Genomic DNA, 16,748 nt, shown 5'->3' with positions numbered 1-16,748 from the left:
GTTCCGGCCAGCTGTTGCGCCGCCTGCAAAATAGATCGCCAGCGATCTATTTCGCCGGCGACGTTCGATTATGCCCCTCCACGTTACTCAATCTTTTTTTTTGTACCATCATACTTTAATTCCACTGAAATCGAACAAGTGAGGTAAAAAGTTAGATAATTGTTGGTAATATAATAAGTCATTTGATGCTTGTCTCATCTCATTTATGCAATGTCCTAATTTGTACATTTTTTGGAAGGATGTTTGGCAGAGGATTACAGAGATTCTGCATACTGATGTTGCTGCGTCATTTACGTTAATAATGTGAAAATCATTAATGCTTCCTGTTCCAATATCCAAATCCAATTGCCTTGTTGATTTTCTGATATCTATTACTCTAAATCTCACTATTAACCATTGGAAGACTAATTTGGATCTTCCTGTTCACCTTTGGTGGAATTGGATTTGCTTGTTTAGAAATTATGAGAAGTAGAACAGAGACGTTTAGTCCAAAACGTGCTCATAAATGTAGATCTTTACTAACTGCAAATAACTCATCTTTCCTACTAGAATTCTAGCCCAATACCTGAATAGAGTGCTACTAGAGGAAAATACAAAACAAACAATTTGATTTCTATCAAATTAGAGCAAAAAAATTTTAAAAATCTACTTTTATTTGGTACTTTTATGAATTTAGGGATTGATCATTAAATCTGTGCCCTAGTGTTGCCTTCTGAAGATATTGTAACAAGGGATAACTCAGATTTGTTCTGGGAGGCACCACTTTAAATATGCATGCACATGCCAATATAATAAATTATACTTCCAATAAAGACAATCAACAGTCTCTGAATGACCTACAGGCATACCTTTACAACATTAAACCATGAGCATAGTTTGACTTTCATTTGGAGGAGGGGTGGCTTGGCATATTCATTTGCATACATAAATCTCATGCATATTCATTATAGTTATTAAAAAAAAAATATACACATACACAGACTAAAGTGCTGAATATGAAGCCATAATAATCAAGACAATGAAGATATATATATTTTATTTTTAACTGAAATAAGCCAGCACCATGGGAAATTTCTCTCATTATACCCCTTTCTCACATTCACATGAATTAACAAGGGGAGAGAGTACTTTCCCATCCCCCTCTTCCCTAGGCCCGATGCTAGCACCCTCCCTTTTTCTCCTCCTATCACAGCTTTTTCTCCCTCCTTAAAATACCCCCAGCCCCCCCCCCCCCCACTTACCCCCAGAAGCAGCTCACGGCAGTCTTATGCCTGAAGCAAGAGATGAGGTGGTGCACCCCCCCCCCCCCCCAAGGCAACCAAAAGAAGGGCTCCCTGAAAACTCTTATCAGGGAGCAGGGTGAGGAGGTCCTCTCACTCTGAACCAGTTCTCATCACAGTCAGGTTTTCAGGATATCCAGAATGAATATGCATGAGATAGATTTGCATAGAATGGAGGTAGTGCATGCAAATCTATCACCTACATATTCATTGTGGTATCCTGAAAAACATGACTGGCCAGGTGTGTCCCGAGGGCTGGGCTGAGAGCCTCTGCTCTAAAACACTAGTCAGGTAGTTGCCCCAGGAAAAAAAAAAGAATATAAATTTATATTCCCAAACTATTCAAAACAAAACAAACAAAAAAAACCCACCTGCCAACATTGATTATATGCAACATTATTTGAGTTAAATTATGTTTCCTGGAACTCTAATATCTATATATATAAAAGGCAACCCCAACGTTCTATGAAGCCTCCAGCCGGAAGTGTGAAGCGCCAGAGATATCCGGTTTCCCCATGAGTGAAGGAAAACAGCACAGCACGAAATCCCTCTCTCTGTAACAGTGAAGGACTCAGAGGGGGAAGGAGAGAGATGCCCTCACTCTCTCAGTAACACAAACACAGCACAGCAGGAAACTTAACACTGAAGGACTGGACTCGGAGGGGGGAGGGGGAGGGAGAGAGGGCAGAGGGCAGGGACACTCCCACATGCACACTCTGAAGAAAACCTTGCTAGCCCCCGTTTCATTTGCATCAGAAACAGGGCTTTTTTACTAGTATATATATATATAAAAAATATAAAAAAAACATTGACCCCTGACTGCATTGTCACAGTGTTAAATGCAGGCATATATTCTGCATCCACACAGGAGCCTTCTTCATTCAACAATGAGTGCACAGCTGAACTAGATTATTTCCCCATACAAAATAAAACCTGATTCTGGTTTCATCTCAGCATCACCAACGTAATCCCTCTCTAGCAGACATATTGGGCCACAGTCAGTGTTTTAATGACCACTGCCAACTTTATTCACAGATATTCAATGCCAAGCCATGTCCAAACACCTGCACTGAAAATCCAGACATAAACAGCCAAATAAAACATATTCAACACTTAACCAGCTAGGATGAACCGCATTAAGATAGTACTGTGTTTAATGCGGTTATCCTAGCCACTTAAGTGCTTTATCTCCCTCATAACTCACAATACAAAAACATTCAATTGTGAGCCCCCTAGGGAACAGAGAAAGTACCTGTAGATATATAATTGTGTACAGCTAGAAGAATGACACCGGGGACAAAGTTTGTCCCCCCCCCCCCCCCCCCCCCCCCCGCAAACTCTATCCCCATCCCCGCATACACAAATTAAAACAAATGCACTTAAAATGTAATAATACTGGACTGGTCTGGCAAGCAATAATAAAACAGTGATGGAATATTCATTCACATAACAAGCAATAATGAGCACTAATTTTTCTAATCATTCTACAACTCCAAGCACATTTAATTCTTTTCTCACTATACAAAACCAGGGAACCACAGAAAAACTGAACTAAGGATCTCCCTCAAAAAGCCAGGTAAACACTGGTAAAAGAGAAACAGAAATGTATTTTCTCCTGCACTCTGCAAAATACAAAATAGAAAGACGTACATTTCACAAAGCAGGCACATCTCAGTCCTTAAAAAAGTATTAAATAAAAATATTTCTTTTCTACCTTTGTTGTCCGAGCACTTTTTTCTAATTGGGCTGGTCCCAGTCCCTTTTCCACTTTCCACGTGTCCATCTTCTCTAAATTCTTTTCCACGTTGGCGTTTCCATTTCTTCTCTCTCTCCTCTTGGCTTTGTCCTTTCCTTCTCTACACCTGTCTGGCCTGTGACCTTTCATTCCATGTCCCCCCCCCCCCTTATTTGTGTTTATCCCCCTTTCTCTCGCCTTAGTCTCTGCTTCACTTCTCATCTACCTACTAGCTTTACCATTGCTCCCTCTCTCACTTAATATCTAGTCTCCTAAACCCCTATCTTTTTTCACCCACTTCCTTAGCCCTCATTCCCATCCTTTTAGCCCTCATCTACCCTCTACTGGATCTCATCACCCTATCAGTCCCCAGCTCCATCCGTTTCTCTCTTTCATTCCCTTGCTTCCAAGGCCCTATACCCCATGCCCTTCCTTCCTCTTCCGCCTTGCAAGGTCGTGTCACTCTCCCTTCTTCCTTCCGTCCAAGGTCCGGTGTCACCTTCCCTCCCTCTCCCCCTCCACAAAGTCTGGTGTTTCTTTCCCTCCATACTACCCTGCTCCCCCCCCCCCCCCCGCAAAGTCTGGTGTCACTTTCACTCCCCCCCTCCCCACAAAGTCTTGTGTCGCTTTCCCTCCCTCCCTCTCCCAATTTCGGTGTCACTCTCCCAATCTTCCTGCCTTCCCCCCCACCACAGGGTCAGTGTCACTCTCCCTCCCTCCGGTGTTGCTCGCTCTCCCACCCCCACCCCCCGCTGCTGCCATCGGGTCCTGTATCGCATTCTCCCTCCCCTCCCCCTCCGCAAGCTCTGGTGTCAATCCTGCACCTCTCTGCTGTGCTCCCGCTGCAGCCTTTTCCATCTTCTGGACTGCCAGCAGCATTAGCAATGTAAGCACGCTGCCTTCGTGCGCCAGGAAACCTTCTCTCTGCAGCGAGCGGAAACAGGACGTTGCAATAGAGAGAAGGCTTCCGGGCTGCGCGAAGGCAGCGTGCTTACATTGCTAACGCTGCCGGCAGCCCGGAAGATGGTAAGGCTGCAGCAGGAGCACAGCGGAGAGGTGCAGGAGTGACACCGGAGCTTGCAGAGGGGAAGGGAGAGTGCGATACAGGATCAGACGACAGCGGCGGCGGGAGGGGGGGCAGGGAGAGCAAGCAAACGACACCGGACTTGGAAGGAAGGGAGGGAGGACAAGAGAAAGGTAGGCATCTGTTGTACCGCGGGTGCAGGGGTTATTACCTCTCCTGCGGGGCAATAACCTCTTTTTGCACCCGCGATAAAACTTTGAAAAGTTTCCCCAATTCCTGCGTTTTTACTGCGGATTACTGCAGTTTACCGTGATTACCCGCTCCCGTGTCATTCTCTATGTATAGCGCTGCGTACATCTTGTAGTGCTATAGAAATGATTAGTAATAGTAGTAGTAGTAGTGATCACCACCACCTCAGAAACAGAACACACTTAAAGAAGACAGGTTTTTGTTTGCCCCAGAGCCTGCTTTCAAATAGGGCCAGACACTTTATGAAATAGCAAAACCCTAGAAAAAGACACTCAAAACCTATACAGAAAACTTAACACACAACAGCTGTAACTCACCTATAAAAAGACAATGCTATAAATAGTACACTGGACCCTAGAGGACCAATATACCTGCTACTGGAAAACTGGAACAAGCTGGACTGTTACACATCCCTACACAGATACTACATGCCAGCAGAAATCCTTCACCTCAACTGCACATGTACAACATGGACAGACTCTCACATGATACAAAATAGGGGCCCACAAAAACAAACAAAGATCCCCTCAAGAAAGCCAGATTCTGTAAACAGTGCAAATACTGGTAAAGGAAAACCTGAATGTATTTTCTCCTGCACTCTGCAAAATGTAAAAATAGAAAAAAATGCACATATTTCACAGAACATTTAGTCCTTAAAAAGCATTAAATAAAAATAGTTTTCTTTTCTACCTTTGTTGTCTGTACATATCTTTCATTTAATGTTTTTCCCCCACTTTTCTTTCACCCTTTAATCAATAGTATCTGTTTCACTTCTAATCTACCTACTCGCTTTTTGCCATTTCCCTCTCATTCCCTCCCCTGCACTCCCATTGCCCCTTCGGTCTCTCCCTTACCCAGCCTCCTAAATCTGTCCCCCATCTTTCACCCATTTCCATAGTCTCCCATTCACATCCTCTGTACTCGCCCTCATCTACCCTCCACTGCATCTCATCACCCTATCAGTCGCAGCTTCATCCCTGTCTCTTCTTCCTTCTCTTGTCTCCAAGGCCATTCTGTCTGTTACCCTATTCCCAATGCTCAATAGTCTCTCTTTCACCATCTTTTTAATCCCACTTCCATCCTCACTCAACCCTCTTCAGAAACCCATCCCCTTCTCCTATCCCCTTCCCCAGTACCCCCATCCCTTTTCAATGCCTCTCATCCTCTCTCCACTCTTCCAGGTCATTCATATTACGTCCAAACTTTCCCCACATCATCCCCCTTTTCTTGCCCCTCTTCTCATGTCCCTCATTTCACATCCTCCCAACCCATCAATTTACCCCGACATATCTAAAACTGCCAAATTCCCACTCCATCTCTCTGATTCATAATTCCTTGCTCTGTCCCTCTTCCTCTTCCCTCTACCCACACCTCCTAACCCCATCCATCTTCCACTCTGTTCCCCTCCCCTCTACCCATAACTCCCAGTCCCATCCATATCCTGCTCCCCCCCCAAACACCCCCTAGCTTCATCCATCTCCTTCCCCCCACACCCCATCTTTTACTTTGTTCCCCTCCCCCTACACTCCCTGGCCCCATCTTCTACTGTTCCCCTCCCCTCAGCATATACCCCCTAGTCCCATACTCCCCTTTGCCCATACCCTATAGCTCCATCTATCTCCTGCTCCTTCCTTCCGCCCCCCCCCCCCCCAACCCTCTCTGTCCAATCCATCTCAGCTAAAGACAGAATCTTACCGGTATTTTGGCTGGTGCTATGTGCTCAATATGGCAAAGGAGGGAGGGATATTTACTATCCTGACACCAAATAGCACTAAGAAAAATCATGCGTGTTATGACCAGGTCAAAGCAGAAGGATTAAATATCTTGATATTTTTTTAAGCTAGTAACTTAAAAATGAATATTGTTTTAAAAATCGATCACAAAGAACTAAACAGTGTGGGTGAGCAATAATCAACTGATTGTTGTGGCAGGAGCGGACCTTAATTTACACCCCCATAAGGTGTTCCACTGCCTGTGTGCATAGTGACAAAATGTTCATTCAAAAAGCAATTTGTTCACAAGCTGAAGCAAAGCCCTTTTCTTCAATTCTCACAAGCAGTTGGGTTCAATTAAATCAATAAGCAATTGCAAATAAATACCACCATCAACTTCGACCCTCCCTCCGATAACCTACAACCACACCTAGAAGGGGGAGGGGAATAAACTTTGCATGCTAGATCCCAGAATGTCATATTGTACAAAGGCCTGTCTCTGTAGTCAATCCCTCCAGCCAATCTTGACTAATATGCAGTTTCCAGTTAGAGAAACTGGTCAATTGACAGCCGCTACAAAAGGCAGGCAGGTTATCTCCTTCACCCACCACCAATCATGGGCCAATGGCTCCTGGCATTGAAATGGGGTAAAACCACTGGAGCCCTTAGCCCCGACCAACTTTCTGCCAAAGTACCAATAAACAATTTGTAGCACCACAAGCATATAAGCTGAAAGAAAACGGCAGTGTTGCCAAATGCACCGTCTCTCCACCAAAATGTTTTCACCCACAGTCGTAAGCTCCTCTTTGAGATAGATAACCCTCCCCCCCACGCGAGGTCCGGGATCGATCTCCTCCAACACTGCTGTCTTCAGGCTTTCTGGGGGCTGCCTGCAGCGTTAGTGATGTAAGCACGCTGCCTGCCTTCAGCCTGTCTGGAAGCCTTCTCTCTGCAGTAACTTCCTATTCCCGCATAGGTGGAACACTGTAGAAAGAAGGCTTCCAGGGCAGGCCAAAAGGCAGCAGGGGGAGGGGGAGGAGAGGACGGGAGGAAGAGTGCAATAACGGGAGCTGCAGGGAGGGGGGAGAAATGGAAATGCTGCACCATTCAGGACAGGCGGGTGACAAGCTGTTTTGAGGGCAATGCCCCCCCACTCCTCCAAAACTACACCCATGCATTAAACATATATATAACTTTGGATTGATATGTCATGAAGATTAACTAAGGAAAAAAAAAACCAACACTTCCACAGGCAAATTCAAACAAACAAAAAAGGTGGACATGACCGTAATAAAAATGCTCCAGGATGACAAGTAAAAAGTAAGAAATAATAATAGTAAAATAACTAACATAAAATAGACAACAAAAGAAAAAGTCTGAGACATAACATAAAACTGTATACACATATACATAAAATCATACAGACAAGTATTACTGAAACGAAAGAGTGATAGGGCTAATACAAAAAAATATATATTAATGGGTGCCAAATAGGGCAAAGAATCTCTCAAGGATCTTCATGCATGCAATAAATATATGTTATGTTCCATGTATGTTACCATGTATGTATGCACCTTAACGCAATAACATTTGTAAATTTGTTACCCGGAAATGGCATCCGCCATTACGGCAAATGAAACCAGATTATAGCTACGTCATGCAAGGTTCCACGTTAGGAGTTACTGACCAAGAAAGGGATCTGGGTGTCGTCGTTGATAATACACTGAAACCTTCTGCTCAATGTGCTGCTGCGGCTCGGAAAGCGAATAGAATGTTGGGTATTATTAGGAAAGGTATAGAAAACAGGTGTGAGGATGTTATGCCGTTATATCGCTCCATGGTGCGACTGCACCTTGAGTATTGTGTTCAATTCTGGTCGCCGCATCTCAAGAAAGATATAGTGGAATTGGAAAAGGTGCAGCGAAGGGCAACAAATGATAGCGGGGGATGGGACGACTTCCCTATGAAGAAAGACTAAGGAGGCTAGGGCTTTTCAGCTTGGAGAAGAGATGGCTGAGGGGAGACATGATAGAGGTATATAAAATAATGAGTGGAGTGGAACAGGTGGATGTGAAGCATCTGTTCACGCTTTCCAAAAATACTAGGACTAGGGGTCATGTGATGAAACTACAGTGTAGTAAATTTAAAACAAATCGGAGGAAATTTTTCTTCACCCAACACGTAATTAAACTCTGGAATTCATTGCCGGAGAACGTGGTGAAGGCGGTTAGCTTGGCAGAGTTTTAAAAGGGGTTAGACGGTTTCCTAAAGGACATGTCCATAAACCGCTACTAAATGGACTTGGGAAAAATCCACAATTCCAGGAATAACATGTATAGAATGTTTGTACGTTTGGGAAGCTTGCCAGGTGCCCTTGGCCTGGATTAGCCGCTGTCGTGGACAGGATGCTGGGCTCGATGGACCCTTGGTCTTTTCCCAGTGTGGCATTACTTATGTACTTATTGAGCCTGCAAATTGGTGGGAAAATGTGGGATACAAATGCTACAAATAAATAAATAATTGAAAAGCTGAACTCCAATGCTGCAAACAAAGACCCCTTAAAAAAAGAAGGTAAAAAGATCTGTGGAAGAAAATGTGAGCTATCAAAATGTGATACAAATAGTGAAAGCACCAATGCAGACTAGCAACTGTGTTTGTAAAGAGAAAGCGGCATACTCAGAAGTGGATTAGAATAGGTATTACATAAAAGGAGGGCTGCTGGAGGTACATTTTCCCCGTTTACCAAACCCTGCGCTAATGCCAACACAGCATTTTGAATGGGCTGTGTCGGCATTGCTATGTGGCTTAGTAAACAAGAGGGGTATGTATATCTGTTATTTTCACATTATCCATTCACACTCTGGATGCATCCATTTGGGGGGTTTTTTTGTTAATTCACCTCTTTCATGGTTGTTTATCCTCTCATTTCTCCCTGTAGGCATTTTATACTTTCCAGTTATTGGTTTTAAATGAGATACAAACCATCTTTGTTGTCAATTTATGCTACTTATGGGACGGTATGTTTTTGAAACAAACACAGCGGCTAGTCTGCATTGGTGCTTTCACTGTATCACATTTTGATAGCTCACATTTCTTTTCTTCCGCACATCTTTTTTATCCCCTTTTTTAAGGGGTCTTCTTTTGATGTATTGGAGTTTAGTACTGGGGTCTGCACCCACATTAGCTAAACCCCAACTGATTAATATTAGAAACCCACGCTCTTGGATTTGTTTCTTACACTAAAACAAATACTTACAGACTCAGAAGTGAAATAAAAGAAAAGTTTATTCTGGAAACAAGTAAAAGTAGCTCAAGCAGAAGCTAAAGCAATACAGAAAGGAAATTTAGATAGACTTCCTTGGGCAAGGAAGCCCAACATGATTTCCCTCATTTTTTTTTACAATAGACTTAACATGTTATACAACAACCTGGAAGCCAATTACCATCATATCACATCCCACTAATCAATCATCTAATTTCCTAACCCCTTACATCTGACTTTTAGCCTATCAATTATCAGTTCATACCCCTAATTCCTAGAATAGTTGTTATGCCATCCCACCTGACTAACAGAGCCATACCTTCTGTCACAAATTCTAATCCCACCTCCTCATGCTACTTCAGTAGTTTTTTTTTTTTTTTTATATCACATATCCAATACATGGAACCCACTTCTTAGCACATTGACTCCGACCACTAGGAGCAGAATGTTGAATTTCTAATGGTACCCTTCTCCACCACTGCCAACTCCAGGCTCCGCCCATTCTGCCTCGCCTCACCCTATGCCTGGAACAACCTTCCTGAGCCCCTACGTCAAGCCCCCTCCCTGCCCATCTTCAAGTCTCAAAGCCCACCTCTTCAATGCTGCCTTCGGCACCTAACTCTTACCTTCAGGATATCCTGACCGCCCCAAATTGACTGCCCCCATCGTATCGTCTACTCACTTGTCCGTTAGATTGTAAGCTCTTTGAGCAGGGCCTGTCCTTTTATGTTAAATTGTACAGCGCTGCGTAACCCTAGTAGCGCTTTAGAAATGTTAATTAGTAGTAGTAGTACCCATATAGTTGAACATTAAGAAGAGAGGGGGGTTAGGGGGGAGGGAGAGTAAGAAAGGGAGGGGGGGATAGGGGAGGGATGGAGGGAGGGAGTTGATTAAGGAGGATGTGAGCAAAAAAAAAAAAAGTTATGGATGTATTTTGTATTGAAATTTTATATTCACTTTAATAAAATAGATTGAACATATCACATATCCAAACTATATACCAGCTGACCTTGTGGTTAAGCTAGCAAACTGCTTCCAACTTCCCCTTTTCACCATTCAGATACAATGTAGTTTCAAATTGTATGAAGTACAGGAAATCTTGACCCAAGAATTAATACAAGTCCAAATATCCATTAAAGTTATCTTAATTACATTGGACCATTCTATATGCATGTACTAATCTTCTAAACGCTTGCAACAAAGTTCACAAAGGCTGGGTGGGGGGTGCCCTCTTCTGTCCAAGAGGGGACCTTTCTCCCCCTAAGAAGGATGCATTAACAGTTCCACCCACTTTTCTCTATAACAGCACAGTTACAACAAACTCTCATAGAAAAAAAAAATCTCTTCAAAGGAAAACAATACGTAATTCACCTTTCCTCTTCTTAACCCGGATGATGTCCTGCAATGAGCAGGGCTGGCAGTTCACCTTCCACTTCACAGCCTTTATGTGCTGGAAAGGGCTGCATTTGTATTCTCCCACTCCATGGTAGTTTGCTCTTCCAGGCAGGGAAGCTCTAGTGGCAGGCTCTTTCCCTCCTCCACGTACTCCATGGATTCTTTCTCTGAACAAGGCTCCTCTCCCTCCTGGTTGCTGGGAGCTTCCAGGAAATCTGACCCTCCCTTCTCACAGCTGGGGGGAATTATATACTGCCTAGGGAACTGGACTTCTTCTCTTCTTCTCCCTCTAGTGGGGAAGGGAGTAACTGGCTCACCTTGCACTGAGCCACTTCTCCCCCTGCTGGGGTTAGAAACCCCTTCCACCCTTTTAGGTCTACCCTTCTCCTTCCTTCTAGCAAGGGATTCTGGGGATTGTAGTTCGGGGATTAGCTGCTTCTCTTTGGGGCCACGGGGGTGCTAGCCTTATCACAATACATATATAAATATAAACATATATATACATATAATATATATATATACACACACACACACAGTGTTATTGAAACGAAAGAGTGATGTAGCTAAAATACATATATATACACACAGATATATACATATACTGTTTTATGTTTATGTCTCTGCCTTTTTGTTTTGTTGTCTATTTTATGTTATAGTTATTTTTACTATTGTTATTTCTAATTGCCCTTTTTATATTTGTTTATGAGGACTCCTGAGGAAGGTTCACTTGCCGAAACACGGCTCGCATAGGGTCCATCTGTGTAGCATATAGCTGTGATTGCACCTTTGCTGCAACTACATCTGTTGAACTTTAACAAGGATTACTTATTTTATTATTTGTAAATAAACTTTTTACTTTTTTTACTTGTTCTCCTGGAGCATTTTTCATGAAGATTAACCATCCAGAATATAAATATTTCTTAGTTGCTTACCTGCCAAAGAGGATTGCTGATCAATATTCATTCCATGAAGTATCCAGATTAGACAAACAGAGACATCAATTAGACCCAGGTTCCTGTCACAGAGTATTCCGATTATCAGATAGCTTTAAAAAAATGACAATGTACTACCACAGAAATTACCACAAAACTTTGAGATCTACCATAAAAGCTGCCAACTAAAACAATGACATAGCAATAGTTTGAACATGCTGTTTAAGTCACACAATATACCATCTCATATCTCCTGGGAAGCTATTCCCCAACTTAAGTACATAACTTGGCCTTCTCAATCTTTTTTTTAATTTAAGTTTAGAACCCAAAACTTAAATATGTATCTTTCCACATGTGAGCAACAATCAAGTACAGTAAGCAATTTAACATGCAAGTCCATAATTGTCAATGAAGCCTATGCATTAAGCACATAACTTACATAGACATACATTAATAAACTAGGTCCCTAAGATTGTCTCTGAAGCCATGGAGGTTGCAGTTACTGTATATACTCATCTATAAGTGAAGAAATTTTGATTTCAAAATTCCATCGATAAACCAGCACTGTCTTTATCTACGAGTCATTCTCATCAGTACAAGCCAAACAGAGAGGGTAACCAGCATATATAAAAAGTACACAAACAAAAAAAGCAACATTGGGCCTTCAAGACTGAGCCAACAGGAGTGTTTTATTAGTGAGGAGACTAAAAGGTGGTTTCTTTTGAATCGCTGTCCGGTGTGACAGGCTTTCTTGGCTCCAAAGTTTCTCTCCGTTTAATCTCGGAGGATTTGGATACCTATACACTTCACATAATTTATGCCCAAACCCTGACCCGAGGCAGGCGTTGTTTCATGCCGAAACACAGCCCGTGTCGGATCACTCACTAATAAAACACTCCTGTTGTCTCAGTCTTGAAGGTCCAGTGTTGCTTTTTTTGTTTGAGTCATTCTCATCAGTGCCATAGCAGACTTGCTATTACTAGCTTCATGCAAGTACAGTGAACAGACTGACTGTACTGAAGTTGCTATATACGTCCCTTGTGTGGGAAGAACTCTTAATTCAGGATGAGTATGAACAGTATTCAAATGAAAAAGAAGTGATTTGGAGTCAAGTGTGCAAATGAGACTAGGAAGTCATAAACATAAACAGTAGTGATAGTTGAAAATCTGTAAATGTTCTGGCTGGTTGAAAGTTTTGTTCTGAGCATGTACACTAAGAGGAGGACATGCCTGCAGGAAGTGTGCATAATTATCAGGTGACATGGAGACAGTTGCAGGTAAAATCCATTTGATTTGCAGATGGCTCAAGCAGTAGGTTCAAAAAGGAAGCTTTGCTGAGACTGTGCTGAAAGAGTTGGTGAGTGAAATTTTATATATACAGTGCAATTCGCTTGTGCAAGGGTCTGGGACCAAAGAAATACATGCAGTTAACCAAAGCGTGCACTTAACCGTTGTGACCCAAAGAAGCTTAACATCTGATAAACATATGTACAGTACTGTTAATTATAAGTACAGTATACAGTCTCCATTAACTGATGTTATACAGTCTCCATTAACTGACAGGCTTACTTGAAGTAATCAGTCATAGTCCTCTGTACACTCTTGTGTCTGTGAGTTCTATGAGTTCCATAGACTACGTCTGCCAGACAGTAAAAACTGTCATAAGCACTGACTCTCCAGCACTCTTGCAAAAGTGACAGGTGGAGGTTGTTGAATTTCGTCAGCATGTGCCTCGCTGCTCATTTCATCATCTGTTTCATCATCAGCAGTTGCCTGCATTCTAGTGTCTAACTTCTTTAGCCACTGCTTCCAAATTTCCCCAGTCATCCATGGCCAAAAGATCTTATTATAAAACTAAAATGGGGTTAGACTACAAAAATACGAAGAAATTATACCAATTCATGAACAAACTACTAGATACCAACCCGATCACCGCAACTAACACAGACATCCCAAACTTGCTAAGTACTTCTACGAAATAATAGTAAACCTGCGCAACACGCTACCCAAAGACAACGCTGACATTGAAAACTTCCTTGATGAACTTGACCCATCCATAGAATACCCAACTGACCGCATTTGGCTGAACTTCGCCCCCTTAACCACTGACATAATAGCACGAGCGCTCAGCAGGTTCGACAACACCCACAGCAAACTAGATACCTGCCCCAACTACCTACTGAAATCCGCCCCTGACCGCTTCACAAAAGATCTCACATCCCACCTAAACTACATGCTCCAGCAAGGTCTCTTCCCAAAGGAACATGGCAACATTTTTCTCACCCCGATACCAAAAGACACCTCAAAAAAAGCAAATGAAATCACCAACTACAGACCGGTAGCATCCATCCCGCTGTCAATCAAAATAATGGAAAGCATGGTGACCAAACAACTTACAGACTATATAGACAATTCTCAATACTACATTAATCACAGTCAGGCTTTCGCCCTCTACACAGCACTGAAACAGTACTACTCACTCTCCTAGCCAAATTCAAGCAGCAAATAGCAATAGGTAACAATACCCTCCTCCTCCAATTTGACATGTCTAGTGCATTCGACATATTAATGAGAGTACTCGACAAGCTCGGGATTGAAGGAAACATATTCAAATGGCTTGAAGGTTTCCTAACCACAAAAACATACCAAGTATATTCAAAATCAAGCACATCATCATCTTGGAAAGCAGACTGTGAAGTACCACAAGGATCACCACTATCACCGGTCCTCTTCAACCTAATGATGACCCCATTAGCCAAGACCTTATCCAACCATGGACTTAACCCTTTCATTTATACGGACGATGTTACTATAAACATTCCTTACAGATCCACCCTGACAGAAATCACCAATGAAATCAATATCGGCTTCAACATCATGGATGCATGGGCAAAGGCATTTCAACTTAAACTCAACAACGAAAAAAAACACTGTCTCATCCTCTCATCCCAATACAGCACAGACAACCCCACAACTATCAGCACCCCGGATCACACCCTCCCAGTCTCAGACAGCCTGAAACTCCTTGGTGTAACACTGGACCGCTATCTAACACTAGAAAGCCCAGTAAAATCCACAACAAAAAGAATGTTCTTCACAATGTGGAAACTCAAACGTGTGAAACAATTCTTCCCGAGGGAAATATTTCACAACCTGATACAATCGATGGTGCTAAGTCATGCTGACTACTGTAATGGAATCTATGCGGGATGCAAAGACCAAATATCAAGGAAACTTCAGACCGCTCAAAACACAGCGGCAAGACTCATCTTTGGAAAAACACGATTTGAAAGTACAACACCCCTACGCGAAAAACTACACTGGCTCCAAATCAAAGAACGCATCGCCTGCAAAATTTGCACTATGGTTCACAAAATCATCTACGACGAAGTATGGCATGCAGTTAAACACAGCATGCGCTTATCCAATGTGCACTTTAATGGAGTGCACTGTGTGTGTGTGTATATATATATATATATATATATATATATATATATATATATATATATATATACACACACACACACATATACATACAGTGCACTCCATTTAAGTGCTCTGTTTAACTGCATGCCGTACTTCGGTCCCGTTTTTAGTACCATCAATTTCTAAGGGGACAAACTTCTGTTTAGCGCACCACTGATAAGTACAAGATTCGCTTATATGCATGGTTTAAGACCGCTCCTCTGCAGGAAAGACTCCGCATAAACGCACACACGGAATATGGAAGCCGATTGGCACGTGACAACCAAAGAGAATTCTAATTTACCGCCCCTTTAACTGCCACAGGCAGAATAAGCAAAAGAATGTTGTTAGAGTGTACACTGGGGTCGTCGTCATTGCGGCAGCGGAACTGTAAGACTTTAACACTGGCTCAATGAATAGAAGTTCTTAAAAAATTATAAAACAAACCAAGTCAAGCATCTATTGCTAAAGAATATGGAGTCAAATTTCAGGTGTCTTGAAGCAGAAAGATCAGCTTCTGGAAGACTGGCAAAACAATACAAATCCACAACGGAAATGAAAACGGGCGGGAAAAGCTGAGGAGGTAGAAGATGCTCTTCTTCGGTGGTTCTCTCAAGTCAGGAGGAGCAGACAGTTTTCTGTCAGTGGTCCACTGCTTATGGAAAAAGCTAACCAGCTAGCTGAAAGTCTTGGACTAACTGAATTCAAAGCCACTGTTGGATGGTTGGAAAGATGAAAGGAGAGGAACAGCATAAAATTCAAGAAACAGCATGGTGAGAAACCAGATGCTGATGACTTTGGTGCTGAAAATTGGGTTGTTTCAGTTCTTCCTACCATCTTGAACGAGTTTTCACCTGGTGACATTTTCAATGTTGACGAAAACGGTCTCTACTGGCAAGCGATTCCTGATGGAACACTTGCACTCAAACATACCGAAACTACTGGAGGTAAAACGTTGAAGGACCGACGATCCTCTTTGCTGCAATATGGATGGGAGTGAGAAGTTGGAACCCCTCGTCATTGGAAAGAGCAAACAGCCCCATTGCTTCAAGAAAGTTAAGCAGCTTCCTGTGTCATAAGAGGCTAACGCAAATTCATGGATGACTGGGGAAATTTGGAAGCAGTGGCTAAAGAAGTTAGACACTAGAATGCGGGCACAAAAGCGTCAGATTTTGTTGCTTTGTGGTAATTGTGCTGCACACAGAGATGATGTCAGGCTGTCTAACACTGCTGTGTCTGAATATATCGCTTTAGTGTGGGGGTGGGGGGGGGGGTAGTGAAAGAATGAATCAAAGCTGTGTGTTCTGGAAAGGCTGTTTTAAGCAATATAACAAATAACTGGGAATAGTTCTAGTGAATGGCTGTATCTGATACTTAGAGGGGCTTGCAAATGTTGATGAACATTAATTATCTAATTTTCATCACTAAACCTTTCTTAACTGATTTACTGAAAATTTCCACTGAAAAAAGCAAGAAAGGTTTATATGTAGATCTTCTATTCTTGTAAATTGTAAATGTAGGTGTTTTTTTGTTTTTTTAAGCTAACGCGTTATTTTGAGGGTACTGAAAATTGTTGTTGCACTAAATGTACTATTGCTGGGTACCTAGTGGCATCAAGTGTTTGTCACTTATTTGTTAGCACAAAAATGGAATCTGGATTTTGCTCACACCTTTTCATTAGTATTTCCCTGGCC

General features: G+C 42.4%; 1 protein-coding gene across 2 annotated transcripts in view; it reads right to left on the bottom strand.

Annotated features, from left to right (window-relative positions):
• The window catches only part of ATXN10 (ataxin 10), a 699,884-nt gene that overhangs the window by 584,223 nt on the left and 98,913 nt on the right, over positions 1–16,748 (bottom strand). Inside the window, exon 3 of one of the 2 annotated variants that reach the window (XM_030213944.1) lies at positions 11,590–11,702. In XM_030213944.1, coding sequence (XP_030069804.1) covers positions 11,590–11,702 — 113 coding nt within the window. The remainder of the gene's footprint in view (positions 1–11,589; positions 11,703–16,748) is intronic. The other variant, XM_030213945.1, reaches the window with a different exon arrangement.

The sequence above is a fragment of the Microcaecilia unicolor genome, chromosome 9, assembly GCF_901765095.1.
Source record: "Microcaecilia unicolor chromosome 9, aMicUni1.1, whole genome shotgun sequence".
Classification (NCBI taxonomy): domain Eukaryota; kingdom Metazoa; phylum Chordata; class Amphibia; order Gymnophiona; family Siphonopidae; genus Microcaecilia; species Microcaecilia unicolor.
The sequence above is the reverse complement of the archived record's forward strand: the minus strand, read 5'-3'. Positions and strand labels throughout refer to the sequence as shown.